The 23,268-nt window shown below is 66.3% G+C and overlaps 2 protein-coding genes across 2 annotated transcripts; both read right to left on the bottom strand.

The window, feature by feature from the left end:
• Nucleotides 1-1,578: 1,578 nt before the first annotated feature.
• Nucleotides 1,579-14,761, bottom strand: SLC38A3 (solute carrier family 38 member 3). Its single transcript, XM_070391305.1, has 16 exons — nt 14,694-14,761; nt 7,738-7,880; nt 7,572-7,653; nt 7,313-7,428; nt 6,710-6,783; nt 6,543-6,635; nt 6,361-6,442; nt 5,333-5,415; nt 5,184-5,242; nt 4,685-4,837; nt 4,528-4,607; nt 4,155-4,255; nt 3,866-3,990; nt 3,642-3,786; nt 2,524-2,627; nt 1,579-2,435 (listed from the first exon to the last, which is right to left on the bottom strand). The coding sequence occupies exons 2-16, from the start codon at nt 7,836-7,838 to the stop codon at nt 2,331-2,333; spliced, it is 1,503 nt and encodes a 500-aa protein (XP_070247406.1). The 5' UTR covers nt 7,839-7,880; nt 14,694-14,761; the 3' UTR covers nt 1,579-2,330.
• A 5,039-nt stretch (nt 14,762-19,800) lies between these two features.
• GNAT1 (G protein subunit alpha transducin 1) lies at nt 19,801-23,268 on the bottom strand. Its single transcript, XM_070390986.1, has 7 exons — nt 23,229-23,268; nt 22,959-23,100; nt 22,702-22,859; nt 22,495-22,623; nt 22,196-22,325; nt 21,868-22,021; nt 19,801-21,761 (listed from the first exon to the last, which is right to left on the bottom strand). Exons 1-7 carry the CDS (start codon nt 23,231-23,233, stop codon nt 21,571-21,573), a joined length of 909 nt encoding a protein of 302 aa, XP_070247087.1. The 5' UTR covers nt 23,234-23,268; the 3' UTR covers nt 19,801-21,570.

Genomic DNA, 23,268 nt, shown 5'->3' with positions numbered 1-23,268 from the left:
TCCATATTCCAAGTGAACAAGTATTTTTGTGCGTGTTGTTTTTGTGTTTTTTATTTTTTATTTTTTTCAGAGAAATGTTGTTGTTGTTGTTAATCCGCACCCGAGGATATGTTCCCATTGCTGTTTAGAGAGTAGAAGGAGGGGGAGAGAGAAACGTCGATGTGAGAGAGACACATCGATTGGTTGCCTCCTGCAAGTGTCCTGACTGGGGCTGGGGCTCGAGCCTGCCACCGAGGTACATGCCCTTGATCAGAATCAAACCTGGGCCCCTCAGCCCGCAGGCCGACACTCTATCCACTGAGCCAAGCTGGCCAGGGCTAGAGAAAGGTTTTAAAAGCGAAAAAGAAAAGACCTGGGATCCTCTTCAAAACACAAAAATGCTTAAAGCTGACCCAGGGCCTCCGGGGGCCCGAGTCTGGGACTGGACAGCTAGGAGGGAGGTCACTCACTTTCAGCCTGTGGGCCCTTGAGCTTGGACATAGCGTAGTGGCCACATCCCTGCTGCCCAGTGTCTGGCTGGGGCGGCCTTGCTGGGGAGCAGAGACGGAGGCCTCCCGGGCAGGGTCCTCCTGCCCCACTGTGCGCGGCGGGGGAGCTACTGCCGGCATGTCCCCTGTGGCCTCTGGACGGAGGGCGCCAGGACAGGCCCAGGTCTGCGCAGGGGGGCTCCTGCCTGTGCTGCTTCCCGCTCCCAGGAGTCCAGGGTCCAAGGCCGGGCTGCAGCCTCCTCTGATGGGGAAGGAGCCAGAGCCCCCAAGGGCGGCCCTCTCGCCGGGACGCTGGGCTGCAGCCCCCAGGCCAGGGTCCAGCTCTTTCTGGGGTCCCGGGGCTCCCCAGGAGCCAGGCGCGGGGCTGATGGGAATCAGGCGCTGGCACGCCGTGGCCCCGGCAGCCACCAGCCTGAGGAAGTCCTTTCTTCAGGGGCCCATGCTGGCAGCCCTGCCAGTTCTAACTGGATTTTTCCTGCTGCCCTTTCCTCGGAGGCCTCGCTGGGCACAGGGTCTCTGCTAATGAGGGTTTGATGCCAAGACCTGGGCAGCTCCATCCCGCTGGGCCCCGCTGGCTCAGGCCCGCCCCAGGCCATGGGCAGCCTCCCAGCCCCCCCCCCAACCCTCCCCCCTATCCCAGTGTCCTGCACCCCCTGCCTGGCCTGGGTGCCCTCGCTCACTCAGGCCACACGGCTCCCTCCCCACCTTCACCCATGGGCGCTGCTAGGGGAGAGCAGTCTGATGGGCACAGGGCACGGGCCATGGGGGGGGAGGCGGGGCTCCTGCAGGCTGGGGGGGGGGGGGGGCGCAGATCTCGGCGCTGGATGCGCCTCACGTTGCCTCCTTCCGGAGCCTCTCTGTCCCACTTCCTGGGCCTCATTCATCCCCTACCTCGCCCGGGAGAAAGCAGGTCTGTGCGCAGCTGGCCCGGGCCCAGAGCAGGGTCTGAGCAGCTGCGGCGGACAGGAGGGGGACCGCCCGTGCCCACCCCAGGGGCAGAGGCAGGGGGGCCCCCATCACACCCACGTCCCAGCTCCCACACCGCTTTCCAGGAACCCAGGCCCCAGGAGTCAAGAACAGGGACGCAGCGTGTGTGTCATATTTATAAAAGGGCTGCAGCCACCCTCCCCCTGCCCCGGGGGCCTGGGGGCTCGGCGCCGGGGCAGAGGCCTCCGCCTGGCCTCACTCTGGCCTCTCTCCTCTTGGACGCGAGCTTCAGCCCAGGCTCGGGTGGGGGAGTCCCAGCCTCCCCAGGGCTGGTGCAGGTGCAGGAGGGGTCCCTGGGGGTCCCCACACCAGCTTCCCCCTCCAGAGAACCTGCTGGCTCCAGGGGCAGAGTGGGGGTCTGCTCCGGGTGGAGGGGTGGGAGAGGGGACAAGAGCATCAGGGGCCTGAGCTCAAGTGCCTGCGAGGGGCCTGGGGAGGGGGGGCATGGGGGCAAGGGAGCTGGGGCCTCAGGGCAGACCGTGGCCCAGCAGCCAGGTGGGGGTGGCTGCTGGCCTGGTCCCCGCTCTGTGCCCCACAGGCGGTGTGACTCAGTGTCCGCCTCTGTGCAAGGGGGGAGCGGGGTTTGGGGGGGATCTGAGGCAACACGAGGGGAGCAGGGGTGGAGCCCCCCGTGCCCAGCTCAGGAAGGCGCTGCAGCCCCAGGACCCAGCAGGGTCGGGCCAAGGGCCTTGGTCCTGGTTCTTTTTAAAAATAAAAGCCTTTCACAGAGAGGACGAGGGGCAGGGCCACACTGCTGTAACGTTAGCCATGCCTTTCTCCTGGCCCTGCCTGGCGCCGGGTGCGAGCAGGGACTGAGGAGGCGCAGGATGAGTCGGCAGAACAAGACGGGCTGTCCTAGTGGCTTCCTCCACTCCGGCTGGTCCCCGACACCCAGTCAATGATGATGAAACTCAAGCTCATGGTCATCATCAAGAAGCCAAGCACAGCGAAGCAAAGGGCCTGTGGGGTCAGGGGTCAGGGTCAGGACCGCGATCAGAGCAGTGCCCTCAGCTTCATACCAGCCCACCGGCCTCCAGGCCCCTCGCACCAGGATCTTGGGGGTGGACTTGGCAGGTTCCCTCTCGGTGGGCACGATGCGGAAGTAGAAGATGGCAGGGAAGATGAAGATGAGGCATGGGGCCGACGTGGCACCTGCAAAAAACCAGGCATGGCCACCCAGGGCTCGTGGCCACCGACTGGCTACGTTTCAGGGGTTGGGCCCAATGAAATCAAACAGTCCTTGTTGGAGGAGATTCTAGGGGGCCCACCAGCCCCTGCTCTTGTTCTCTGCCCTTTGGGGTGGAAAGCTAGCTCGCTGGCGTCAGAAGAATCTCAGTGAGTGAAGCTGGCAAAGAGGAAAGACAAGTGACGAGCTACAGACCAAGACAAGGACATCAGGCACCTGGATACAGCTATTCCTGAAGGCGTTTCTACTATTTGAGCCAATACATTCCTTTGTGCTTCATTCACTTTGAGTTGGATTTTGGATATTTACAACCAAGAGTCCTATCCTTGAGACCCATAATACTCAGCCCAGGCCCGTGTGGCCGTCCCTGCAGAGTTGGGTGAGGGAGTCAGGCTCCTGAGTTGGGTCCCTCACAAGATGTCTCAGAATTGCTGATCTTCCAGCGCAGAGACCCCAACGGTTTGGGGTGGTGGGCAGAGCACCTAGGCTGTCGTTCATGGTCCTGGGCCTGAATCCAGGCTCCTCACTTACCAGCTGAATGGCCCTGCGACTCCCTCAGTGGCTCTAAACTTCAGGCTCCTCACATGCAAGGTGGGGACAAGACCTCCTTTGTGGAGGCACTGCCTCAGGGGTTCTGAGTCCTCAAAAGGTGTTAGAACAGCCTTTGTACAGAACCTCAGCTGGAGGCCATGCCGTGCACGTGGCCAGCAGCCCCGGCCGGGTGGCTCAGTTGGTTGGAGCATCGTTCTGATACACCGGGGATGCAGGTTCCATCCCCGGTCGGGGCACGTACAAGGGTCGATCAATGAATGCATTAAGAGGAACAACAAACGGATATATCTCTCTCCCTCCCTCTCTCTCTCTAAAATCTATTAATTAAAGAATTTAAATAAATAAGTCAGTGTGGGGTGTGAGCTCAGGAACCCGCCAGGATTTGTGGAGGAGAGATGCGCGGGCCGCCCCGCCCGGCAGGCGCTCACCGATGATCCCGAAGATGCCCAGGATGTTGGGGGCGAAGATGACCAGCAGGTTGATGCAGGTGAGCAGGCCCACGGCGATGACCACGTGCCGCAGCCAGCTGAACTCCCGGTCCGGGAACAGCATCTGCTGGATGGCACGGCGCACCTGCGGGGAGTCGTCCGCCGTCAGCCCCGTCGTCCCACCCCCGCCGCCTCGCCACCCAGCCGGGCGGCCCCGGGCTCACCGGGAACAGCACGATGGGCACCGTGAGTGTGACCGCCGTCAGCACGGCCACGCGCACGCACAGGATCAGCACGTCGAACGGGTCCACCTGGCTGTAGGTGTGCAGCAGCTCCGACTCCACGCGGTCTGTGGCGGCGGGAGGGGGTCAGCAGGCAGGGTGGGGGGTCAACAGGCGGGGGGGGGTCAGCAGGTGGGTGGCCAGGCAGGGGGTGGGCTTGGGCCTGGGTCCACCCTCATGCTGTGCCCGTGGCAAGCGCCTGCCCCGCCCCGCCCTGCAGCCTAGCACCTACCATAGAAGGTGAGGTAGCCGAAGAGGGCGGCCAGGAAGTACATGACGTACATGACGGCGATGGACAGGTTGGAGATGTGCTGCATCTTCCTCTTGGAGGGACTGCGGGGGGGGGGGGGGGGGGGGGCGGGGGCAGGAGAGGGGCTTGGCGCCGGCAGGGCCACACTGGGAGACAGACCCCATGTGCCCGGGTCTCTCTGGTATCGCCCCCTCACCATGTGCGACAAGGAAGCCTCCTTCCTGCCCACCCCCCCGTTCCCCTCCTCCCGTCACCTATAGCACATGGAGGTCCCATCACCCCCCCCTTGCAGGACACACCCGCCCTCGCCCTGCCCCCACCAGCTCAGGCAGCCCGCCCCTCCGCCCGGACCTACTCCTTGAGCTCCGTATAGATGGGCAGCACCTCGGGGTGGCACACAAAGGCGAAGGCCATGATGGGGATGGTGTATGCCGTCTGGGGGAGCAGGGAGACGGTCAGGGCAGCCCCCTCCAACTCCCCCGGCCCTGCCCCCACCCTGGGCCTGTCCGAACCTGTATGTTGAGTGTGAAGTAGTTTGGGGTGCAGGAGTCTGAGCTGAAAGTCTCCCCCAGGGGCGGTGTCCCCTCCCCAAGGCTGGAGTTGCTTGTGATGTTGGCAGAGTTGGAGAGCAGTGGGCATGGCACCTGGAACTTTTTGTAGATGACCTGGTGGGGGTGGGGGAGGGGAGGGGAGGAGAGTATCAGGGCCTGGGAAGTCGCTCTGACCTAGACCAGGTGGGGACCTGGCAGAGACCTGCCTCCTCCCTCTGACAGGGGCCCTAGGGGACCTGCCTCCTCCCTCTGACAGGGGCCCTAAGGGACCTGCCTCCTCCCTCTGACAGGGGCCCTAAGGGACCTGCCTCCTCCCTCTGACAGGGGCCCTAAGGGACCTGCCTCCTCCCTCTGACAGGGGCCCTAAGGGACCTGCCTCCTCCCTCTGACAGGGGCCCTAAGGGACCTGCCTCCTCCCTCTAACAGGAGCCCTAGGGGACCTGCATGGAGGGTGACTCACTGCAACTAGGAAGAAAACCATGCAGGTGAGCGAGAAGCCGCTGGAGTAACCCAGGTAGCCTGTGGAGTCAGGGAAGGCGCTGTGAGACCGGGGCTCCTCTGGCATATCCTTCCAACACCCCCTCCCCGGCCTGGCCCTGTCACACTCACCCAGCTGCCGCATCAGTGCCAGGGGCAGAATGATGGTGACCGAGACCAGGATCACCAGGTAGTTCCCATCCATGTACCAGTCCCTGCAGGAGGGAGTGGGGGGAAGGTCAGAGCCCATGCAGCCCCGAGTGGCGCCGCCTGGCTCCACAACCGCCGGGTTCACCAGTGGTGCCCTCCCGGCACTGAGGCCCCCTGTCCCTCTGCAGCGGGCAGCCCGTCACGCTCTCCTGGGTGAGGCGAGGGCCCGGGCCCCACTCCATCAGGCTCCGCTGTTTTCTCTGGACCCGGAGGTCTGGTCTGGCCTCCCCAGGGGGCGGCCCCAGGGGCCAGGAGGCGGCTGGGATGAAAGAAGCTGGCTCTGGGGGTGGGGCCTTTCCCCTGGGTCTCGGGGACTTTCCAGCCACCTGAGCCCCTGTGGTCCCTCCTGGGGCGTGCCCGGCACCATCCTCATCCTGCAGGGAACTAAAGGGACGAGGGACAGGACCGTCCTCTGGGCAGGCCGGAAGGCCAGCTCCCGGGGAACAGCCCTGGGGAGGGGGTCCGCTATCCCCTCTTCCCAGACTGCTCTCTGCGTCAGCCCCTCTGCTCGCTGGCTGTGGCGGAGGGCACGGCCTGTCTTCTCCGCCCGACTCACCAATGTGGCTGAAGCCATCGGCTGAACCGATGATGGGCAACTGGGACACGCTGGGCTTAGTGTCCTGGGCGGGGCTCACCCCAGCCACAGCGGGACTAGCAGGCGCTTAGAGCTAAGCCGAGGCTCCCGGGTCCTCCCTGCTCACAGGCTGGGCAGGGCCAGGTGGCCCGTGTCCTCACCCCGCCCACGTGGCTCTCCCGGGGTCCCCCTAAGATCAGGTGCTTCATGGCCGGGCGTGGCTGATGTCAGTCCTGCTGGCAGCTCTCTGCCCCTCCCCCAGCCATTATGGGGTCTCTCCCTCTAGCCCCACCTGGGCTCCCAGGGCCGGGGGTGGACATGCGGGGGTAGACGGGGCCTCCCACCCTCACCCAGCCCACCCCACCCTGGGGCTCACGAAGTTTTCTCCTCCAGGTTCAGGAAGGTCTGTATGACCAGGGGCAGCTCGGACTTGATGATGTACAGGTAGCTGGACATGGCTGGGGGAGGGGCGGGCAGGCACCGGGTCAGCGGCCCGCCCTCCCTCAGACCGTGCCCCTCACCATCCGCCTGGGCCCGCCCGCCGCCCGCCCGCCGCACCTCCAATGTTCTGCAGCGTGATGGCCAGGGCGGCCGCCAGCTTGCCGGGGGTCCCGAAGGCGCGGTAGCCCAGCTGCTCGTAGGCACGGATCCCTGTGGGCCAAGGAGCCGGGTCAGGAAGGCCCTTCCCTGCCCCCCTCCCTGCTGCAGGCGGGCCCGAGGCTCACCCACGACCCCCGAGGACTTGAGCAGCAGGTGGATGGAGTAGCTGGAGAGCAGGGCCACGGCCGTCAGCAGGAACCTGGGGCGAGGGAGAGAAAAGAGCCTGGCTCCCTGGCCAGCGGAGGCGAGGAGCCCGGGAGGCCTGGGGGTGTGGGCTCGGGGACCAGGGCTGCACCCCAGAGGCACATGCTCAGCAGGCCCCAGGGGGGCGAGCCCCGGCTGGTTGGACCCAGAAGGACCGTGACCCAGAAGAGGCCGTCAGCCCGCCGCTCCTCGAGTTCTCGGAACAGACGTGTGTCCCATCGGCTGCGAGGCAGACTCCCCGGTGAGGACACGTGTGCACACAGGCCTGGCCACGGGGCTCCATCACGTGTCGCTACAGAAAGCGCAGTGGCCCCGCCGGCAGCTCAGCGGTCCGCTGGGAAGTGAGGCGCACTGGCCTGGCCGGGTTGGTCGGGCCATGGTTTGGGCTGCGTGTAGGTGGCCATGGTTTGGGCTGCGTGTAGGTGCCCACCCCTGCCACCTGGGCCTCGGGACAGGAAACTTGGGGGTCCTGGGGGTGGCCTGCCTGGGGCTCCGTCTGGGGAAGGGTGGCAGCTGGCACTCACAGGAAGAGGATGATGCCCGTGTTGGCCATGGCGAAGGCCAGCCCCAGGATGCCGCTGCCCATGATGGCGTTGCTCAGGTTGAACACCGACATCCCAAACGAGGTCTTCCCCTCAAACTGCGGCACCGCATGGGCGGGAGGGGGCGGGTCAGCATCCCTCCCTGCCCCTCGGCCTCCCTCACCCCTCCCTCACCGCCCTAGGCACCCCCTCCCTGCCCCCTCCCCCCCCAGGGTGCCCTAGCCCCTCCCTGCCCGCTCACGTCGGTGAAGTGCGGCTCCTTGCCCGGGCTTTTGTGCACGAAGCCTTCGCCCTCCACGTGGCTCCGCTGCGGGCCGTGGACCCTGCAGGCACAGGCCAGGGGGGACAGTCAGCTCAGCCCCTGCTCTGCGCTGAGCCCCGGCGGATGTGGTGCCCCCGTGGCTCACCTCTCGCTGCCCGCGGTGGGGATGCCCGCGGAGTGCAGCCCCTCCGAGTGCTTGCCGTTGGGCACCAGCTCCACCATCTCCGTCTGCAGAGGCGCCTCCATGGCTCAGGGAACAGCCTCGCTCTCACGCCGACACTCAGAAGCCTGCAGAGCGGACGGCCCCTGGGTTACCCCCGTGCCCAGGCCCAGGCCCAGCTCCCACAGGAGGTCTCAGCCCAGCACCTCCCAGGGCCACCCAGGGCACAGCGCCAGGCCACTCTGCCTCCGGCCCCTCTGGGACCTGCCTGTGGGGGACCAGAGCTTGGACGCCTGGGGTCGCCATGGCGTCCTGAGGGGCACCTCCACCGGTACCCAGGGCTCCACCCACACCCCGACACACACACAGCGGCCCAGCCAGCCCTCAAGGCCTCAGTTTCCCCATCTGGGAAGCGAGGTCAATCAATGCCCTAAGTTCAGAGCCCAGCGGCGCCAGGATGCTGAGTCCCTGGCCCCCATGTCCCACTCGGGGGGGGGGGGGGGGCCTGAACTGTCTCCTCCCTGAAGTTAACGCTGGGAGACGGTTTCCTGTGCCCGCTCCGTGTGCCAGGGGCCTCCTGGCCAACCTAGGATGGCACGGCCCGACGGCTGAAGGCTGGAGAAAGGGTGAGGGCTGTGGGCCCGGTTCCCAGCCGCCCGGCGGGCACTGCTGGCAGCCAGAACAAAGGCCCCTCTGTGGGCTCCGAGCTGGCGCTGGGAATGGCAGGCGCGGAGGCCACCCCCTCGGAGCCAGGAGGCCTGAGGCAGTGCTGGGTGCTGGACACCTGGGCCCTGCCCGCCCGCCACCCGCAAGGGGGCCCTCGGGGCCCTTCCAGGAAACGGGTGCCCTGGGCCCTGTTCTCTGGGCCACACAGGCCTCACCCTCCACCAGCCCTGGCCTCAGGCCCCGCTTTCCCTCAGGCCTCTCCTTCCCTCCAGGGAGCCCCCACCCTTAGGTGCCCACTGCCAGGGCCTTTCGAGCAGCCCCCCCTTCCTGGAGCCCCAGGCCAGCGCTCAGGGACTTACCAGCTGCAGAGGCACCTGGGCCTCGGGACCAGCCCCCTCTCCTGCCTTAGGGCGTGGCTTCGCTGGGGTTCATGGAACTAGCCCCCCATCCCCGCTCCCCACAACCAGCCTGCTCACTGCCCAGACAACTCGCTGACCCCTGTCCTGACCCTGGGGACAGGAGCCACCCACCTATGACCAGAAGGCAGCAGGGCACAGCGCCCTCAGGATCTATAAGGCCACGCTGAAGGCCAGTTGGCCAGCATGAGAGCCGAGGCCAGAGTGGTGACCAGGGAGTGGACAGCACTGCCAAGCAGGTCAGCCAGAGCTCCGTCCTGCCGCCACGGCACCCCTCTGCTTGGGAACCCTGATCCGGCCCTGAGCCCTCTGTCCCCACTCAGAACCGATGGTCTTGGGGTTGCTCTGGCACCTGGAGCACCAGGACCTCAAACCTGGGAATAGGGGAGGGGAGGGGAGGCCAGGCTTGGGCCTCGGGCCCCGTGTCCTGGGGGCCGCAGCCACACAGAGCTGATCAGAGTTCAGATGCCAGACATGTTGTTCCGGGAACCCACGCCCGGCCCTCGGACGCCCTCAATCTGCCTCTCCTTCCTCTGATGCTGGCGTCCGACCTCCTCTCCTCCAGCCCTGCCCACCCAGGGCCTTGGGTGTGAGCGTCTCTTCTCAGATCTCGTCCCGGGACCAGATCCCTGACGCCAGCCTGCTTCACGCTGCTGCCCGAGCCCCGCCACCCATGCCCTCCAAGGACCCCAGCTGCCGTGGAGGTGCCAGCACCTGGTGTCCTGAGTCACTCCAGATGCCCCCGGCTCTGAGCTGGGGTTGCCCGCCCGGGCCTCCCACCCTGGGCAGGCTGGGCCAGGCCCTGGGTGCGGAGTTGGCAGCCTGGACCAAGCGCCCTTCTCTGCCCTAATATCCCTCCCTCATAGCCAGGCACTGTCTCCAGGGAGACCACAGCCCCCAGCATGGTCATGGCCACAGTGCTGGGGGCCAGGCTCCAGGTTCCTCACCCCCAGCAGGACCTGAGCTTAGACTTTCAGGGCCTATTACTCACAACCAGGCCACACGGGTTCTTGGGCTGGCCTGGGATCCCAGAGAGGACATGGGTACGTGGACCCTCGACTGGCTTTCAGTCTGGACAAACCCCCAAGACCCTCACCACCACCTTATGGCTCTTGCTGCAACTGAGTGTGACCTGCACAATGCTGGGACTCAAAGAAGGGGAGAGCGAGGCATCACGGAAGGCTTCCTGGAGGCGGCGGCTGCGGCTGCGAGGGAGTCAGTTCTGAAATTCCAGTGGGAGTCCCCATGGTGGGGAAATAGGAGAGAGTGATTCAAGCAGAGCACACAGCTATGGGCAAACGCCCTGGGTGTGGCGTGAGGCAGGCTGTGAGGGGGAGCGAAGGTTCCATGGCCACAGGCAAGCCTGACAAAGCCCTCACGGCCAAGTCAAGGAGTCGGTACTTCATTCTAGTGCAGGGCTAAGGGCTGGGGGCCCAGGGTGGACATGAGCACTGGCCTGGCACGCGGACCCCCAGCCATCCCCTGAGGCCGGCCGCCATTTCTGACACCCTCCCCGCTCACCTCGGGCCTGCCACCTCCCAGGCTTCTCTCTACCAGGGGGTCAAGTGGACTTGGGTCTGCGCCCCCCTAAGGAAAGCGGCCCACAGACGCTCTCTGGGGAAAGCTGAGTGCACTCTGCGTCCGAGGCTGACCGCCCTGCCTCGCTGCGTGGCCGCGGGCCGGGGACTCCCCACTCAGGACTCAGCGTCTGCCCGTCCTCCTGGGGTCCCGTGAGGTCTGACCAAAGCTGGGGACACAGTGAGGAGCCTCCCTGAGGCCTCTGCCCCCAGAGCACACCCCGGGCTCGGGCTTGGGGAGTCGGGCTCTGGGCGGGGCGATCGCTGTGACCTGTGGTGGGTCATCAGGACGGCATCTGTCACGGCGAGCATGGGCTCGGGCAGGAAATCGATGGCCAGGCCACTGCCCCGGCCTGTTTGCTCTGCGGGGAGATAAGGGCGCGGGGACGGAGCAGCAGGTGACGCCCGCCCACGGCCCACGCCACCAGGGTGCGAACTCGTCAGGCGCCCTTTGCAGGTGCCAAGCTTGGCTAATTAAAGACTCCAGGCCCCGAATCAGGGCCGCATGTGTCAGCCGCTGTGGGAAGCGTTGCCTTCCTCCCGACCCCAGCGCCGGGGGCGGAGGCAGCCTCCCCGTGCCCCTTGCTCCCGTGGCCACAGCCTGGTGGATGCAAAGCCCCACGGAGCTGGCTGCCACGGCCCCCAGCCTCTCGGGCCCGGGCAGCCTAACCTGGCCCAGGGCTCCGAGGAGAGGCAACTGGCCTGGAGGGTCCTCTGTGGCTACTCCTGGGGTCTCAGGGCTGAGGGCGGCCCCAGTTCCAGCTCCCCCATCCTGATCCCTCACCCCCTTGGCTGAGACAAGGTGCCCCTGCCAGCCTGGCACCCCTCTGCCACCTGCTTCCCCAGCCTTCAGAGGGAAACACCTCCTAGGCAAGCTGCCGGCCAGCGGGGAGACGGGCTCCCGCGTCTGGATTGCGTGTTTTCAAGGCGCAACCACGTGGATCGAGGGGATCCTGCTGGCTGAGGTCAGGGGCCAGGACCAGGGCACGTGGGTGCGTGTCCAGAACAGGGAGGTGTCACACACCCGCCCCCCCCGCCCCCAGCACCGCAGCTCCCGATTTTGACCCCAGGAGACCCAGTTCTCCGTCCACGACTCCCTCCTTGTCAACAACACTGGGGCAGTGGCCAGCCTATGGCCAACACCAGCTGGTGGCACGCAGGTGGCACGCTGGTGGGCAAAGGCCGGTGACCAGAACATCGCTGCGGTGGCCACATCGACCCCCCTCCCCTGGCTCCCCGGCCCTGTGCCTGGGGCTGCGCTTCTGTTTTCTGGGCGTCCGGAAGCGGGGGCCGGAAGGTGGACTTTCCTGTGTCGGGCGGTTTTCTAGACACTCAGCTGATGCGTCGAGCTGGGCCTCGCCCCAGACACCTCGGCCTCCCCGCCCACCCAGCCCTGGACCCTCCCCGCTCAGGCTGACCCCCGAGCGGCTGTAGCTGGAACCTCTTGGCTCGAGACGGGACCGGAGCCAGCAGCAGCCCCCGCCCCGCTGCCAGCCCGCTGAGAGGGACGTGTAGCCTGGGACGTGTAGCCTGAGGCCCAGCTGAGGCAAAGGACAGGACATCACATTCCTGGGGCCCCCAGGAGCAGGGAAGACCCCGCGCCAGCCAGCCCATCCTCCTCCCTGCTGACCCGGAATCCCCTGGAGGCGGCCAAATATTTGGACAGCCGGACTTCTGGCCCCAAAGAGAGCTGGAGCAGGGGCCCGGGGCAGCTCAGGACGCACCGGAGACCCCGATGGGGGGGCTGACGGCAAGGTCAGCTTGGAGGAGAGGCTCCATCCAACGTCCAGAAGCAGCAGAGAGAGGCAGAGGGAGGGAGGAGAGGCAGAGAGAAAACACGCCCGGACACATGCTGTCCACGCACCCTGATCCGGACAGGGATAGGGGGTCGGAGAGGGGCGGATGGACACAGGGACGCAGAGAGAAGGACACAGAGGTAGGCGGCTGGCCATTCAGACAGGGAGAGGGAGACGGACAGCCAGAGCGGCTCAGCAGTCAGTGACGGCCGGATGGAGAAAGAGACAAGCGAGACAGCAAGGGACAGCGAGGAGAGGCAGAGAAGGGGAGAGGCAGCCAGAGGCCCAGGTGAGCGGGGAGCAGGCCAGGGGGCCCTGCAGGGGTGACCCGGCAGGACCCTGGAGGACCCACACAAAGGCTGCCGCTGCGTTTCCAGGTTCCCACAAAGCGGGTTGTGCCCCCCTCCGCCAGGTGCAGGGACATCCGGAGGGTGGGGCTGAGCCCACCGGGGCCGCAGGCCGGGCCCAGCTGGAAACACCGCCTGGCCAGCACCGCATCGACCACACACAATGGGAAAGATATACGGAGCCGGCGGCAGTGGGAGTGACCCCAGCCTCAAGGCCCACACGTGTGAAGACGTGCCAGCTGAGGGCTGTGCAGGACGTGGCCTGCAGAGCGGAAATCCAAAGCCCAGCCACCCCTGCCCCAGCAGCTGGGCCTTCCTTCGCCCCAAAGCCCCGCCCGGTCCCCTAGAGCACCCCACCCATCCCGCATTTGTCTTCATGTTCAGAGTCAAAGGCCAACCCTCCACCCTGCAGGCTGAGTGTGCGCAGGTCACACAGTAGGTGCTCAGTAAATGTTGTTAAACAAATAAAACGGTTCAAGGTCCTTGGCCAGCTCCCAGCCTCTCCCCCGGCTGCAATGGCAGCTGCCGGCCATGCCTGCTAGAGCATCCTCCCACAGGGCCCGGCCCACGACGGCGCAGGCCGCCCCTCCCCGCCCCCCAGGCTTCTGCACACAGACGCCAAACTCCCCCAAAACATGTCCCCCTCAAACTGAGTGCCTGTCCCACACCCAGCCCAGACTTTCAGCGTGCACTCCATTCAGCTCAAAAACCTTCCCTGGCCCCACCCACACACCATGAACCACCTGCCTGTCCCATTTCGCCTCAGTTTCCCCATTTGTCTGGGACTCTAAGCAAGCAGCCACTAAGACAGGAGCAACCAACTCTCTTGGTCGGGCCTCCCGGAGCCCTGGACTGGGGGGTTTGTGTGCTTTGGGCCAAAGGAACCAGCACTGAACAGAGGGGTGGCCTGAGAAGCCAGCGAGGGGACAGGGGCTCTCTGGGTCCAGGCAGAACAAAGTTCTGAGACACGGACCCCCACCTCCACCAGAGCCAGTCCCCGCCACCCCATGCCCAGGAGTCAGAGTTTCTCACTCCCGCTCGTCACCCCAGTCCTCTTAGAGGGGCGTCAGGCCTGGCCTCCTCTGCCCAGCTCCTGCCACCTCTGGTGCTTCCTACAGGAAGCCTTCCAGGCTTGTGCTGAAGCTGCCTCCTATAATGGCACTGTCCCCGGTCGCTTTCTATGCTCCAGACGGAGCGCCTCGGAGCAGGTGTTTGCTTTCCAGAAGGAAGGAGCCCATGCCAGCCTATGCAGGGGGGGGGCGGGGGGGCGCCCACAGGCCTCCAGGGGAGCCAGGGACCCGGGTCTTCATGGGAGGAAAGGCAGGCCTGGGAGTCTGCAGGAACGATGCCCCTGCGCTGAGGTGTCCCCACAAGGACCTGTGCCTTAGCTCCCCTCAGACCTGGAGCCTATACCTGGGCTTAGGGCTCAGGTCAGTGTGGGGGCGAGAGCGGGTCCCCACAGGCCCCGCCCCAGGGCCCCCCTCCCAGACCCGGGTGTAAACAAACGCGCATTGCGTTGGCGGCGGCCACTTCTCCCCGCCGGGCAGCGCCTGAGCCCCGGGTGGAGAGGGGCGCACCTCGAGCCCCGCCCTCACATTCGGGAGCCACCAGCGCCCGGTGCCCGCATGCCGGCCGGCCCGGCTGCAAATGGCACGGGCTCTGCAGACAGCATGTGCCCGCAGCTCCCCAGGCGGCCCGGCCCGATCCGCCCTCAACCCCCTGCCCGACGCAGCTGCGTTAAATGGACCGGCTCCCCGCCTGCGAACCGGCCGGAGTGCGCCAGGTGCCCGTCGGGGCGGCGCTCCGGGGTGGCTCCGGGCCCTCTTACCCCCCTCGGCCCGCTCCAGCCCGTCCGCACAGGCCGGGCCTCGGCAGCCCATCGGGTGCCGCCGACCTGCTGTCCCGCCCGGCCGGCCCGGCCCCGAGGCGCCCCTCCCGGGACACCGGCTCCAGCCCCGAGCGGAGTCCGCACGCGGGTCCCGGCCGGCGTCCCAGCGCGCGGGGCTGGGGGCTCGGAGGCTGGGCGCCTGCCGAGGCGGGCGGGCGGGGGAGCGGCCCGGAGCCGGCTCCGGACGGAGGGTGGACAGCAGGCTCGGCCCGTGCGGCGCCCCGGGGCTGGGTCGGGGCCCCAGGCCGTACCTGGCTTCGCGGTGGGGACGCGCGCTGCTCCGCTCTCCGGCCGCTGCCTCTGCTCCGGCCCCACGCGCTGCAGGGGATGAAGGAGCCGGCCCCGCCCCCGGCCCGGCCCGCCCCCCGCCCGCCAATCCCCGCGGCCCGAGGCGGGGCTGGTCCCGGAGAGGCCCCGCCGGCGGAGAGCAGCGTGAGCTCTAGGGAGCCCCTTCCGCGGTTCTCAACCTGTGGGTCGCGACCCCTTTGGCGGTCGAACGACCCTTTCTCAGGGGTCGCCTAAGACCATCCTGCATCTCAGATATTTACATGACGATTCATAACAGTAGCAACATTCCAGTTAGGAAGTAGCAACGAAAATAATTTAATGGTTGGGTCACAACATGAGGAACTGTATTTAAAGGGCCAGAAGGTTGAGAACCACTGCAGCCGCTGCTGGGGCGGGGGTGGGGTGGGGGTGGGATGCTTTTGTCCAAAGCAGACTCCCTGGGAGACCCCTACAGTGGTCGGCAAACTGCGGCCCCTTGAGTGTGGCTCTTCCACAAAATACCACGTGCGGGCGCCCACGTACAGTGCGATTGAAACTTCGTGGCCACACTCAAGGGGCCAAAGAGCCGCATGTGGCTCGAGAGCCGCAGTTTGCTGACCGCTGCCCTCACCTCCCTGAGCCGGATGGGCCCTCCAGCCAAGGGGAGTGGGGTCTGGGAAGGGCGACGGGCTCAGCCCAGTGAGAGACGCATGAGCATGGACTGGGGCTTACAGACACCCCGCGGCCACAAAATGCCCTTCTGCCTCCCACCTCCTCACCTCGCCAAGCAGAGGTGGGGTAGGGGTGCGTGCGGGGGCGGGGGGGGGGGGTGCCCTGCATTAATTCTGTCTTCATCCCAGACATTCAGATGCGACTGAGGCTAAACAGATGGGACAGGAGCTGCGGGGACAGAGGGAGCCAGGCTCGGCTTGGGCCTGGCTGCGCCTGCCTTGCTGGGACCCCCCTGGCCATGTCCCCCTTTCTTGATCTGAGTAGGAGACAGCTGTCGGTCTGCCCATGGGAAGTGGGCCTGGGACTTGGTGCCCTGGAACAAGGGGTTTTGGGGTGGCCCTGTTTTGGGCTGGGGGCTCCCATACCACCCTTCCCTGCTTCCCACCCAGGACTTTGGTGCCCAGAGGTGGGTGGCGGGTGTTAAGGCCCCCAGGCCCAGCCGGCAGGGAGCAGAGGGAGGCCTTGACCTCGGAGGTGAGCTGGGGGGTGCATGCCCAGAGCAGTTGTGTCCTTGCTTCTCAGCCACTGGCTCTGACCCTATGAATCCCGTGGCCTCCGCCGTCCCCAGCCTGGGTGCCTCTGTGTCTGGGTGCCCCCTGCCCTGGTGCTGGGGGACGCCTAACCCCTGTGCTCCCTGTGCGGGGAGTCAGGACTCCCGGAGTCTCTTCCTCCTGACTCACAACCTCTCTGCAGCCCAGTCTCAGTGTGCCTCAGTGTCCCTATGTCGCAGGAAACGGCTCCGTCTTTCCCATGGCCTGAGGGGGCGGCGGGAGGGGAAGCTGTGAGGAAGGGCAGGGGATCTCCTTTGGCTGGAACGCCAGAGGCCTGGGAGGCTAGAGATAGGCACCAAGGAGGGGCAATGCCTGAAAACCGCCCTCCCCACCCCCCCACTCCGCCCTCCCTCAGCTGAAGGATGGAGGGACCGGCTTTCCTCTTGATCTGGAGCTGGTGAAGTTCCCAGATCAGAGCTGACTTGGTCATGAGGGACCCCAAGACTCTCACCCTCCCAAAGGGCTTGAGGACTGCCCGGGGGACAGAGTCAGATGGAGAGGTTCTGACCAGGGTCTCGGGGTGGCCCATCTCCACCCACAGAACCCTGGGTGCTCACGGGAGCCATTTGCAAAGGGCCGGTACTTCCACTAGGGCCAGGCCTGGCCTCAAGGTCACTCAGCGTGTGGTGTTTAGGTCCTCAATCCAGAGTGCAGGGGCGGGGGGCGGCTGGGCCGGGCTGCTGTGGGAGGCCGCCCGGCATGATGTGGGGTCCCGGGGCCAGGCCAGGCGGGGGGAGGGGCTGCCTGTTTGTTGATGCTGGGCCTGGGCTGGGGCCAGGGCAAACACAGCTCCCAGCCTTTCCCGCCACCTGCCCAAGCTCCCAGCCCAGCCTGTGGTGGCCGGACAGCTGGCAGCCAGGATGTGGCTCAGAACGGCCGGCGCCTTCTCCCAGGGACCAGAGGGAATGTCCGTCTGTCCCTGCAGCCGGGCGTGGAGGTCAGCCGCCTGGAGTGGAGGCCGGGGCGGAGCTTTATGGCTTCGTCTCAGCCTTCAGCCCAGCCTCCCTCTCCTCCCCCATCTCCGACCAAGAGCCTGCCATGCCCTGAGGCCGAACTCAGGGTCCCAGGATCGCTCGGCCCTCCTTCCAGGGTCTGGACCCCTCGCTCTTATGTCCTGTGGGCCTCTGGGTAGACAGCCTCCTCTCGCCATGCCACCCTCCCCTGACACCACCATGCCGCCCCCTCCCTGGCACACCAGCCACACTCTTCACCCCACTGGTCCTCCCCAGAGCCTAGGGTCATTCACTGACCCCTCCCACAGGACCCCTGCAGGCACCCCCTCACCCCCCCCTCCCTGCTCCTCCTCCTAGTTGGCCTCTCCACCTTCACCGCCCAGCCCAGCAGGCAGCCACTTCCACTTCTGCCTTCACTTCCCCAGGCCTTTGCCCTCCTGTTCCCCACCCTATCTCACTTCCTGAGCAAACTCTTACTCATCCTTCAACACCCAGATGAAGGTCACCTGTGAGAACCTCTGGCTGTTCTCCCCTGCTGTCCCCCACAGCCCAGCCTCAGGCCTCTCTCTCCAGGCGGCTGGAGGGAGGCCCCTGCAGGTGGGCAGAAAAGCTGCTGCTGGAGGAGCTGGGGGGGGGGGGGGGCTGTCTGGGGGGCCGGGGGGCCGGGTGTGGAGGAAACAGCTCGGCCACAGGAAAACGGGAGTGTGAGCCGGGATGAGCACCCACAGGTGCAGGGCTGTATGCTGGGCAGGACATGGGCCTGGAGTCACGCTGGGGGTTTTTGGGGCTCCACGCTCCCAGGTTCAGGACCCACGCCTACAGCTCCTGACCACCCTTCCCTCCTGGTGCCTGGGACACTCCTCCTCCAGCACGAGGAGGGGCTGAGCTGGCACCACTCAGGGGAGGAGAGAGGGGACCCTCCTCTCGTCAGTCCTTCCCCAGCCACAGTCCCCGCTGGTGACCTCGTGTCCTCCAGGCTTGCGTGCCCTCCCTCTCTCCCCCGAGACCTGGCCCCCAGCTTCTCTGGCCACTGAAGCGGCTTAATGAGCCCAAGTCACACGGGCCAAGCGAGTGCCTGGGGAGGCCCAGCCCCCAGCGGCTGCCCAATCGGATCCTGACGTCAGTGGCCTTCACCGTCCGCCAGGCGCGTCTAATCTCTGCTCAGCGCTGGGCCAGGTGAGTCCCGCCAGAGCCAGAGCTGAAGGCCGCCAGGGCCCTGGGGCACCTTGACGTCGCAGGTCGGGCCGGATGGTGGCGGCCTGAGCGCCTGCAGTGGACGCCCCTGCCCACATCACCGGGCGTGGCCAGCTCGGAGCCTCTGCCGGGCTGTGGACCAGGGTGTAGTTACACTGGGGCTCTGAGTGGGCCGCGGAGGCCTGCCAGCCACGACAGGGCATTTGAGGCCAGCTATCGGCCCAGCCCTGGGACCCGGGAACAGGGGTAGGGCCAGGCATAGGGGTGAGGTTGCATGGGGGGGATCCCTGGATGGGGGTCCAGCCTGCGTGGTGTTTGGGCTTCGCTCTGAACCCCGCCCAGGAAGGCTGGGGAGCTCACTACCTTTCTTCCAAGAGCAGGCGGCTCTGGGGAGACCCCACGGGCACCCCTCCAAGCCACCACCTCCAGCTCTTCACAGCTTCGTCCTGTCCCTCCAATGAAGCCCTGGCCCGCCCACCTCACTCCAGCCGCTGTGCAGGCAGAGGGGCCCGGCTGAGAGGCGGAGACGACAGCCCCGCTCGGCCAGGCCCAAGACCACCCCGCGGGGGCCCTCACCCACTGGCCCGAGCCCCATCTTCCCCTCAGGCCTTTGAGCAGCACCAGCGTGGTGCCCACGTGTGTCCTGGGCTCTCTAACCTAGTGTCCCCCGACCCCGTCCTCAGATCCAGGCACCTCCCTCTCCCCTCTAGCCCCCCACGCCACAGGCTCACAGGCCCCCCCCCCCCGCCCCCCGCTCCAATAGCCAGCGGCCTCCTGGTTGGTGTTTCCCGTGAGCACAGGCCTGGCCATCAGCCCCTTCAGTTTCCTCTGTGGCCCCAGCTTGCCGGGGGCGTCACGTGCGCGTGGCCAATGGACCCGGATGCTATCGCTGAGCCCCACTCCTGCGGATGCTGGCCCCACGGGGGAACGAGGACACGTCTTCCCCATGGCCCCCCGGCCCACGCACACCGGCCCCAGGAAACATGTGTGCCCCTATATGTGTTTTCATCAAAAATTTTAATGGTTAGTTTCTTCTAGAAGCAGATTTGGAAAATATCACTGATGATCATGTTTGCATTAAAATCAGGAAAATAAAATTATACATGGTTTTAGGTGTAAGTGAAATATTTAAGCTTAAAGTAATATTTTACATTTTAATATACCTACTGTCAAGCGAAAAAATATATATACCTACTGTCAATTATTTCCATGTTTTTTCCAACTAAAGTTACGCGAGAAAATGAACCATTGAAAATGCATGAGCGCATACAGGAGGGTCCCCTCTCCCGCCTGGCTCCCACCTGGCGCCCGCAGCCGCCCGGGCCTCTCGGATTCGGTCTTTGCTCAGGATTCTGATATTTGGTGCACATGGGTTTTTTTGCAGCCGTTTTGATTTTTTAAAATATCGCATTAACGCATGATTTGATTATTGACATTTTTGGCCCAACCCTACCTTTCGCACCAGAGGTAACGCCTCGCTTGCCTCCCCCAGCCCCAGCCCAGCCCAGCGATGGTGTCCTCGCTTCAGGGGCTTCCGAGAGCCAGCGTCCTCTGCCGCCCAGGCCCCGGCTGGCATTTGGCACTTCCCGCTGTCCCCACCCCATGCCCCTTCCCTGCTCCTGCTCCAGGGAACTGTGTCCCCCACCCCCACCTGCCCCTGGGCCGTGTCCGCCCTGCTGTGCCCTCCAGATGCGCTTCCACCTCAAAACTCCCTCTTGACCGAAGACGGTCCCTGCGAACATTGCCCGTGGCTCCTCCTCCCCTGAACCCCCAGCAAGAGGCACCCGTTGGTCCCTGAGTGCCATGGCAGCCAGGTGCTCCCACCTGGAAGGGCCGGTCTCATGGCCGCCTGGCACCGGCACCAGCACTTCATATACACCCAGGACTCTCGATAATTAACACCCCCCTCGCCCCAAGAAAGGACAGCGGGCCGATGCGGAGGTTTACTGCCAGTGCGTCTAGCTAGGGGTGGGAGGTGAGGCCGGCCGCCAGCTCGCGGGCCGGAAGCTCCTGCCCTCGCCTGCAGTGAGGCCCGGCCCACGGGACCAGCAGGGCCGGTGCTGGAGAGAAGTCGGGGTGGGGATGAGGGGACATGGGGCTTTGTCCCTGGCGGGTCCGGCATGGCGCTGTTAAGCCTGCCAGGGAGTGAGCCCTGAACCGAAAGGGCGAGAGAAGCTGCTGGCAGCCACCAGGGTCACCTGGTTTGCTTGTGACCCCACCTGGTGGACCCTCGGGGCCTCCATCCTGTTCCAACTTCTCTGCCGGGCTGATCGATGGAGCTGGACTCTGCCCCAGCCACCCCTCAGGACAGTTCGGCCATTGGCCACCGTGGGTGTCAACAGCACCCTCCCTCACAGGCCATCCCCTTGACCGGCCGGCCGGGAGCACTGTGGGTGGGTGGGTGAGTGGGGCAGGGATCTGGTGTCCAAGGACGGAGGGGGCAGAGCTGTGGGGGAAGGGCTAGGGGCTCCTGTGAGACTGGCATGTGGGGAAGGGTCCAGCAGAGTCCCTCCCTGGCACCCAGGGGCTCCAGGCCTGGCCCCAGTCACTCATTCATGTGCAGGAGCTGCCCGGGCCAGGGCTGGCTTCGACTTTGGACCCCTGAAGCGGCTGGGAGGGACGGTCACTGGCCGCTGGGCAGACAGGTGTCAGACTTGTCACATGGAGGTGGCAGGCTGGGCCGGGCTGGTGATCAGCAGGCGGCTGGGAGGAGGGATCCCGCCTGCCCCCTGCAGTGCCTGGAACTCCGCGTGGGAGGGCTGTTTGCGGAGCCCAGACCCACCGGGTGAGTCACGGGCCCCCTGGGGCGGGAGGGCGGCAGGGGATTGGTCAGCCGGCCACTGCTGAGTCACTGTGCGCTCCAGCTGCCCCGAGTCCTGCTGGCTCCTAGCTGGGGCTGGCTGCGGTGGGTCCTGCAGCCAGTGCCGCCAGGCCGTGAAGGGCAGAGCTGGGCTTGGGGGCACCTGGCTCTGGGAGGCCCGGGAGCCTCAGGGGAAGGACAAGACTTGCAAGCTAGTGGGACGCAGGGTTTGGGGTCTGTGGCTGATGGGGCCACAGGCTGGGGCGGGTGGGGGGGGGGAAGGGGAGGGGGGGACTGGGCGACAGGGTCTCGGCACATGCATGGGTTCAGGGACCTGATCAGCACCCCAGCCCCCACATAATTGGGCTGCGGCTGAGACACTGTGCAGGTAGGTTTGGAAGCAAGGACACCTGGGGCACTGGGGCCAGGTACCAAGAGATGAACTGGGTGGGGCTTGTGGGCCAGGGGCGGGGCCTGCGGCAGGGGGTGGAGCCTGGAAGCAGAGCGGGCGGGGAGTTGGGGGTCCAGGCGGTGGAGTGGGTGGGCTGTAGTGAGGTGGCTGGGGAGTGGGGATGGGCTGGGCGTAGAGGTCAGGGGGCCCGACAGGGAACGCGGAGGGCGGGGGCGCACCTCAGAAGAGGCCGCAGTCTTTGAGGTTCTCCTTGATGATGATGTCGGTGACCGCATCGAAGACGAACTTGACGTTCTGCGTGTCGGTGGCGCACGTCATGTGGGAGTAGATCTCCTTCACGTCGCGCCGCATGTTGAGCTCCAGGAACTGCACTTTGATGTAGTTGCCCGCGTCCTCGTACGTGTTGGGCCCTGGTTGCGGGGGGAGGGCGCTCACTCCCAGCCCCACTCGCCCCGTGGAGGAGCGCGGCCGCGGCGTGGGGAGGGGCGCCGCCTGGCGGCCGGGCTGGGACCTCACCGTCGTAGTCGGGGAAGCAGATGCTAAGGTGCGCCTTTTTGATCTTCTCGGAAAACACGTCCTTCTTGTTGAGGAAGAGCACGATGGACGTGGTGGCGAAGTAGCGGTGGTTGCAGATGCTGTTGAACAGGTGCAGGCTCTCGTGCATGCGGTTCTGCGGAGGCGGGGCTGTCGGGCACCGGCCGCGGGCCGCCCACCCCTCTGCGCGCCAAGGCTTGGGGCGGCCTCCCCCTCCCCCAGCCCCTCCGCGGGGCTGCTGGCTGCCTCCGCTCCTCCTCGGACGGCGCCGAACGCGGTCCCTCCCACGCGGGCCCCGCTGGAAACCCACCACCTCGTCGTCCTCCACCAGCACCATGTCGTAGGCGCTCAGCGCCGCGATGAAGATGATGCACGTCACGCCCTCGAAGCAGTGGATCCACTTCTTGCGCTCCGAGCGCTGCCCGCCCACGTCGAACATCCTGCGGGCGGACGGGGCCTGAGCCTGAGCCTCGAGCCCCCTGGACACGCCCACAGGCCTCCCCTCGCCTCCCGAGGCTGGCGGGGGCGCCCCCAGGCCCGGGGACTTTGCGGGCGGGGCCCCGGAGCGCGGACGCCGGCGCGCGCGCGGGAGCGGGGGCGGGGGGGTACCGGAAGTTGAGGTCCTTGAAGGAGAACTGGGTCTCGATGATGCCGGTGGTCTTGACACGCGAGCGCAGCACGTCCTGTTCGGTGGGCACGTAGCCCGGCGTCACCAGGCGCTCCAGGTCGGAGAGGTAGCTGCGGAGACCCCGGGTGGCTGGGTGGGTGCAGGTGCCCCGGCCCCGCGCCCCGCGCCCCGCCTCGCCCGGCGCTCACTAGCCCGCCGAGTCGTTGAGCTGGTACTCCGAGGCGCGCTCGAAGCAGGCCTGGATGCCCGAGTCCTGCCACAGCCGCTGGATGATGTCCGACATCTCCTTGGGCATCGTGCCCTCCTCGATGGTGTCCGCCATGTGCACCAGCTTCCGGGCGTCATCCTGGGGACACAGGGGGAGTGGTCGGTCGTGACCCGGACTTGGGCCCGGGCCCGCGCCTCGAGTCCGCGGAGGCCCTGCCCAGCCCGCGCCCTGGCGCACCTGGCGCGCGGAGTCTCCGTACTGGATGTTGAGCGTGGTCATGGCGCGCACGATGGCCAGGATGGACTGCAGCGTGTTGCCGTAGATGATGGCGATGAACTCCAGGCACTCTTCCAGCGAGTACCCGTCCTGGTGGATGATCCTGCGGCCCGGGCGGGCCGGGGTCAGCGCCTCCTCGCGGTCGGGTGGGGAAGGACGGGCCCTGTGCGCACGCCCCGCCCCACCCGACCCCACCCGACCCCCGCGGCCTCCCACGGCAGGGACACTCACTTCATCTGCTTGACAATCGTGCTCTTCCCAGACTCGCCAG

This window comes from Myotis yumanensis, unplaced genomic scaffold (assembly GCF_028538775.1).
Source record: "Myotis yumanensis isolate MYYU_CA2020_CCGP unplaced genomic scaffold, mMyoYum1.0.hap1 SCAF_14, whole genome shotgun sequence".
Classification (NCBI taxonomy): domain Eukaryota; kingdom Metazoa; phylum Chordata; class Mammalia; order Chiroptera; family Vespertilionidae; genus Myotis; species Myotis yumanensis.
Note: the sequence above shows the minus strand (reverse complement) of the source record. Positions and strands in the feature narration are given on the sequence as shown.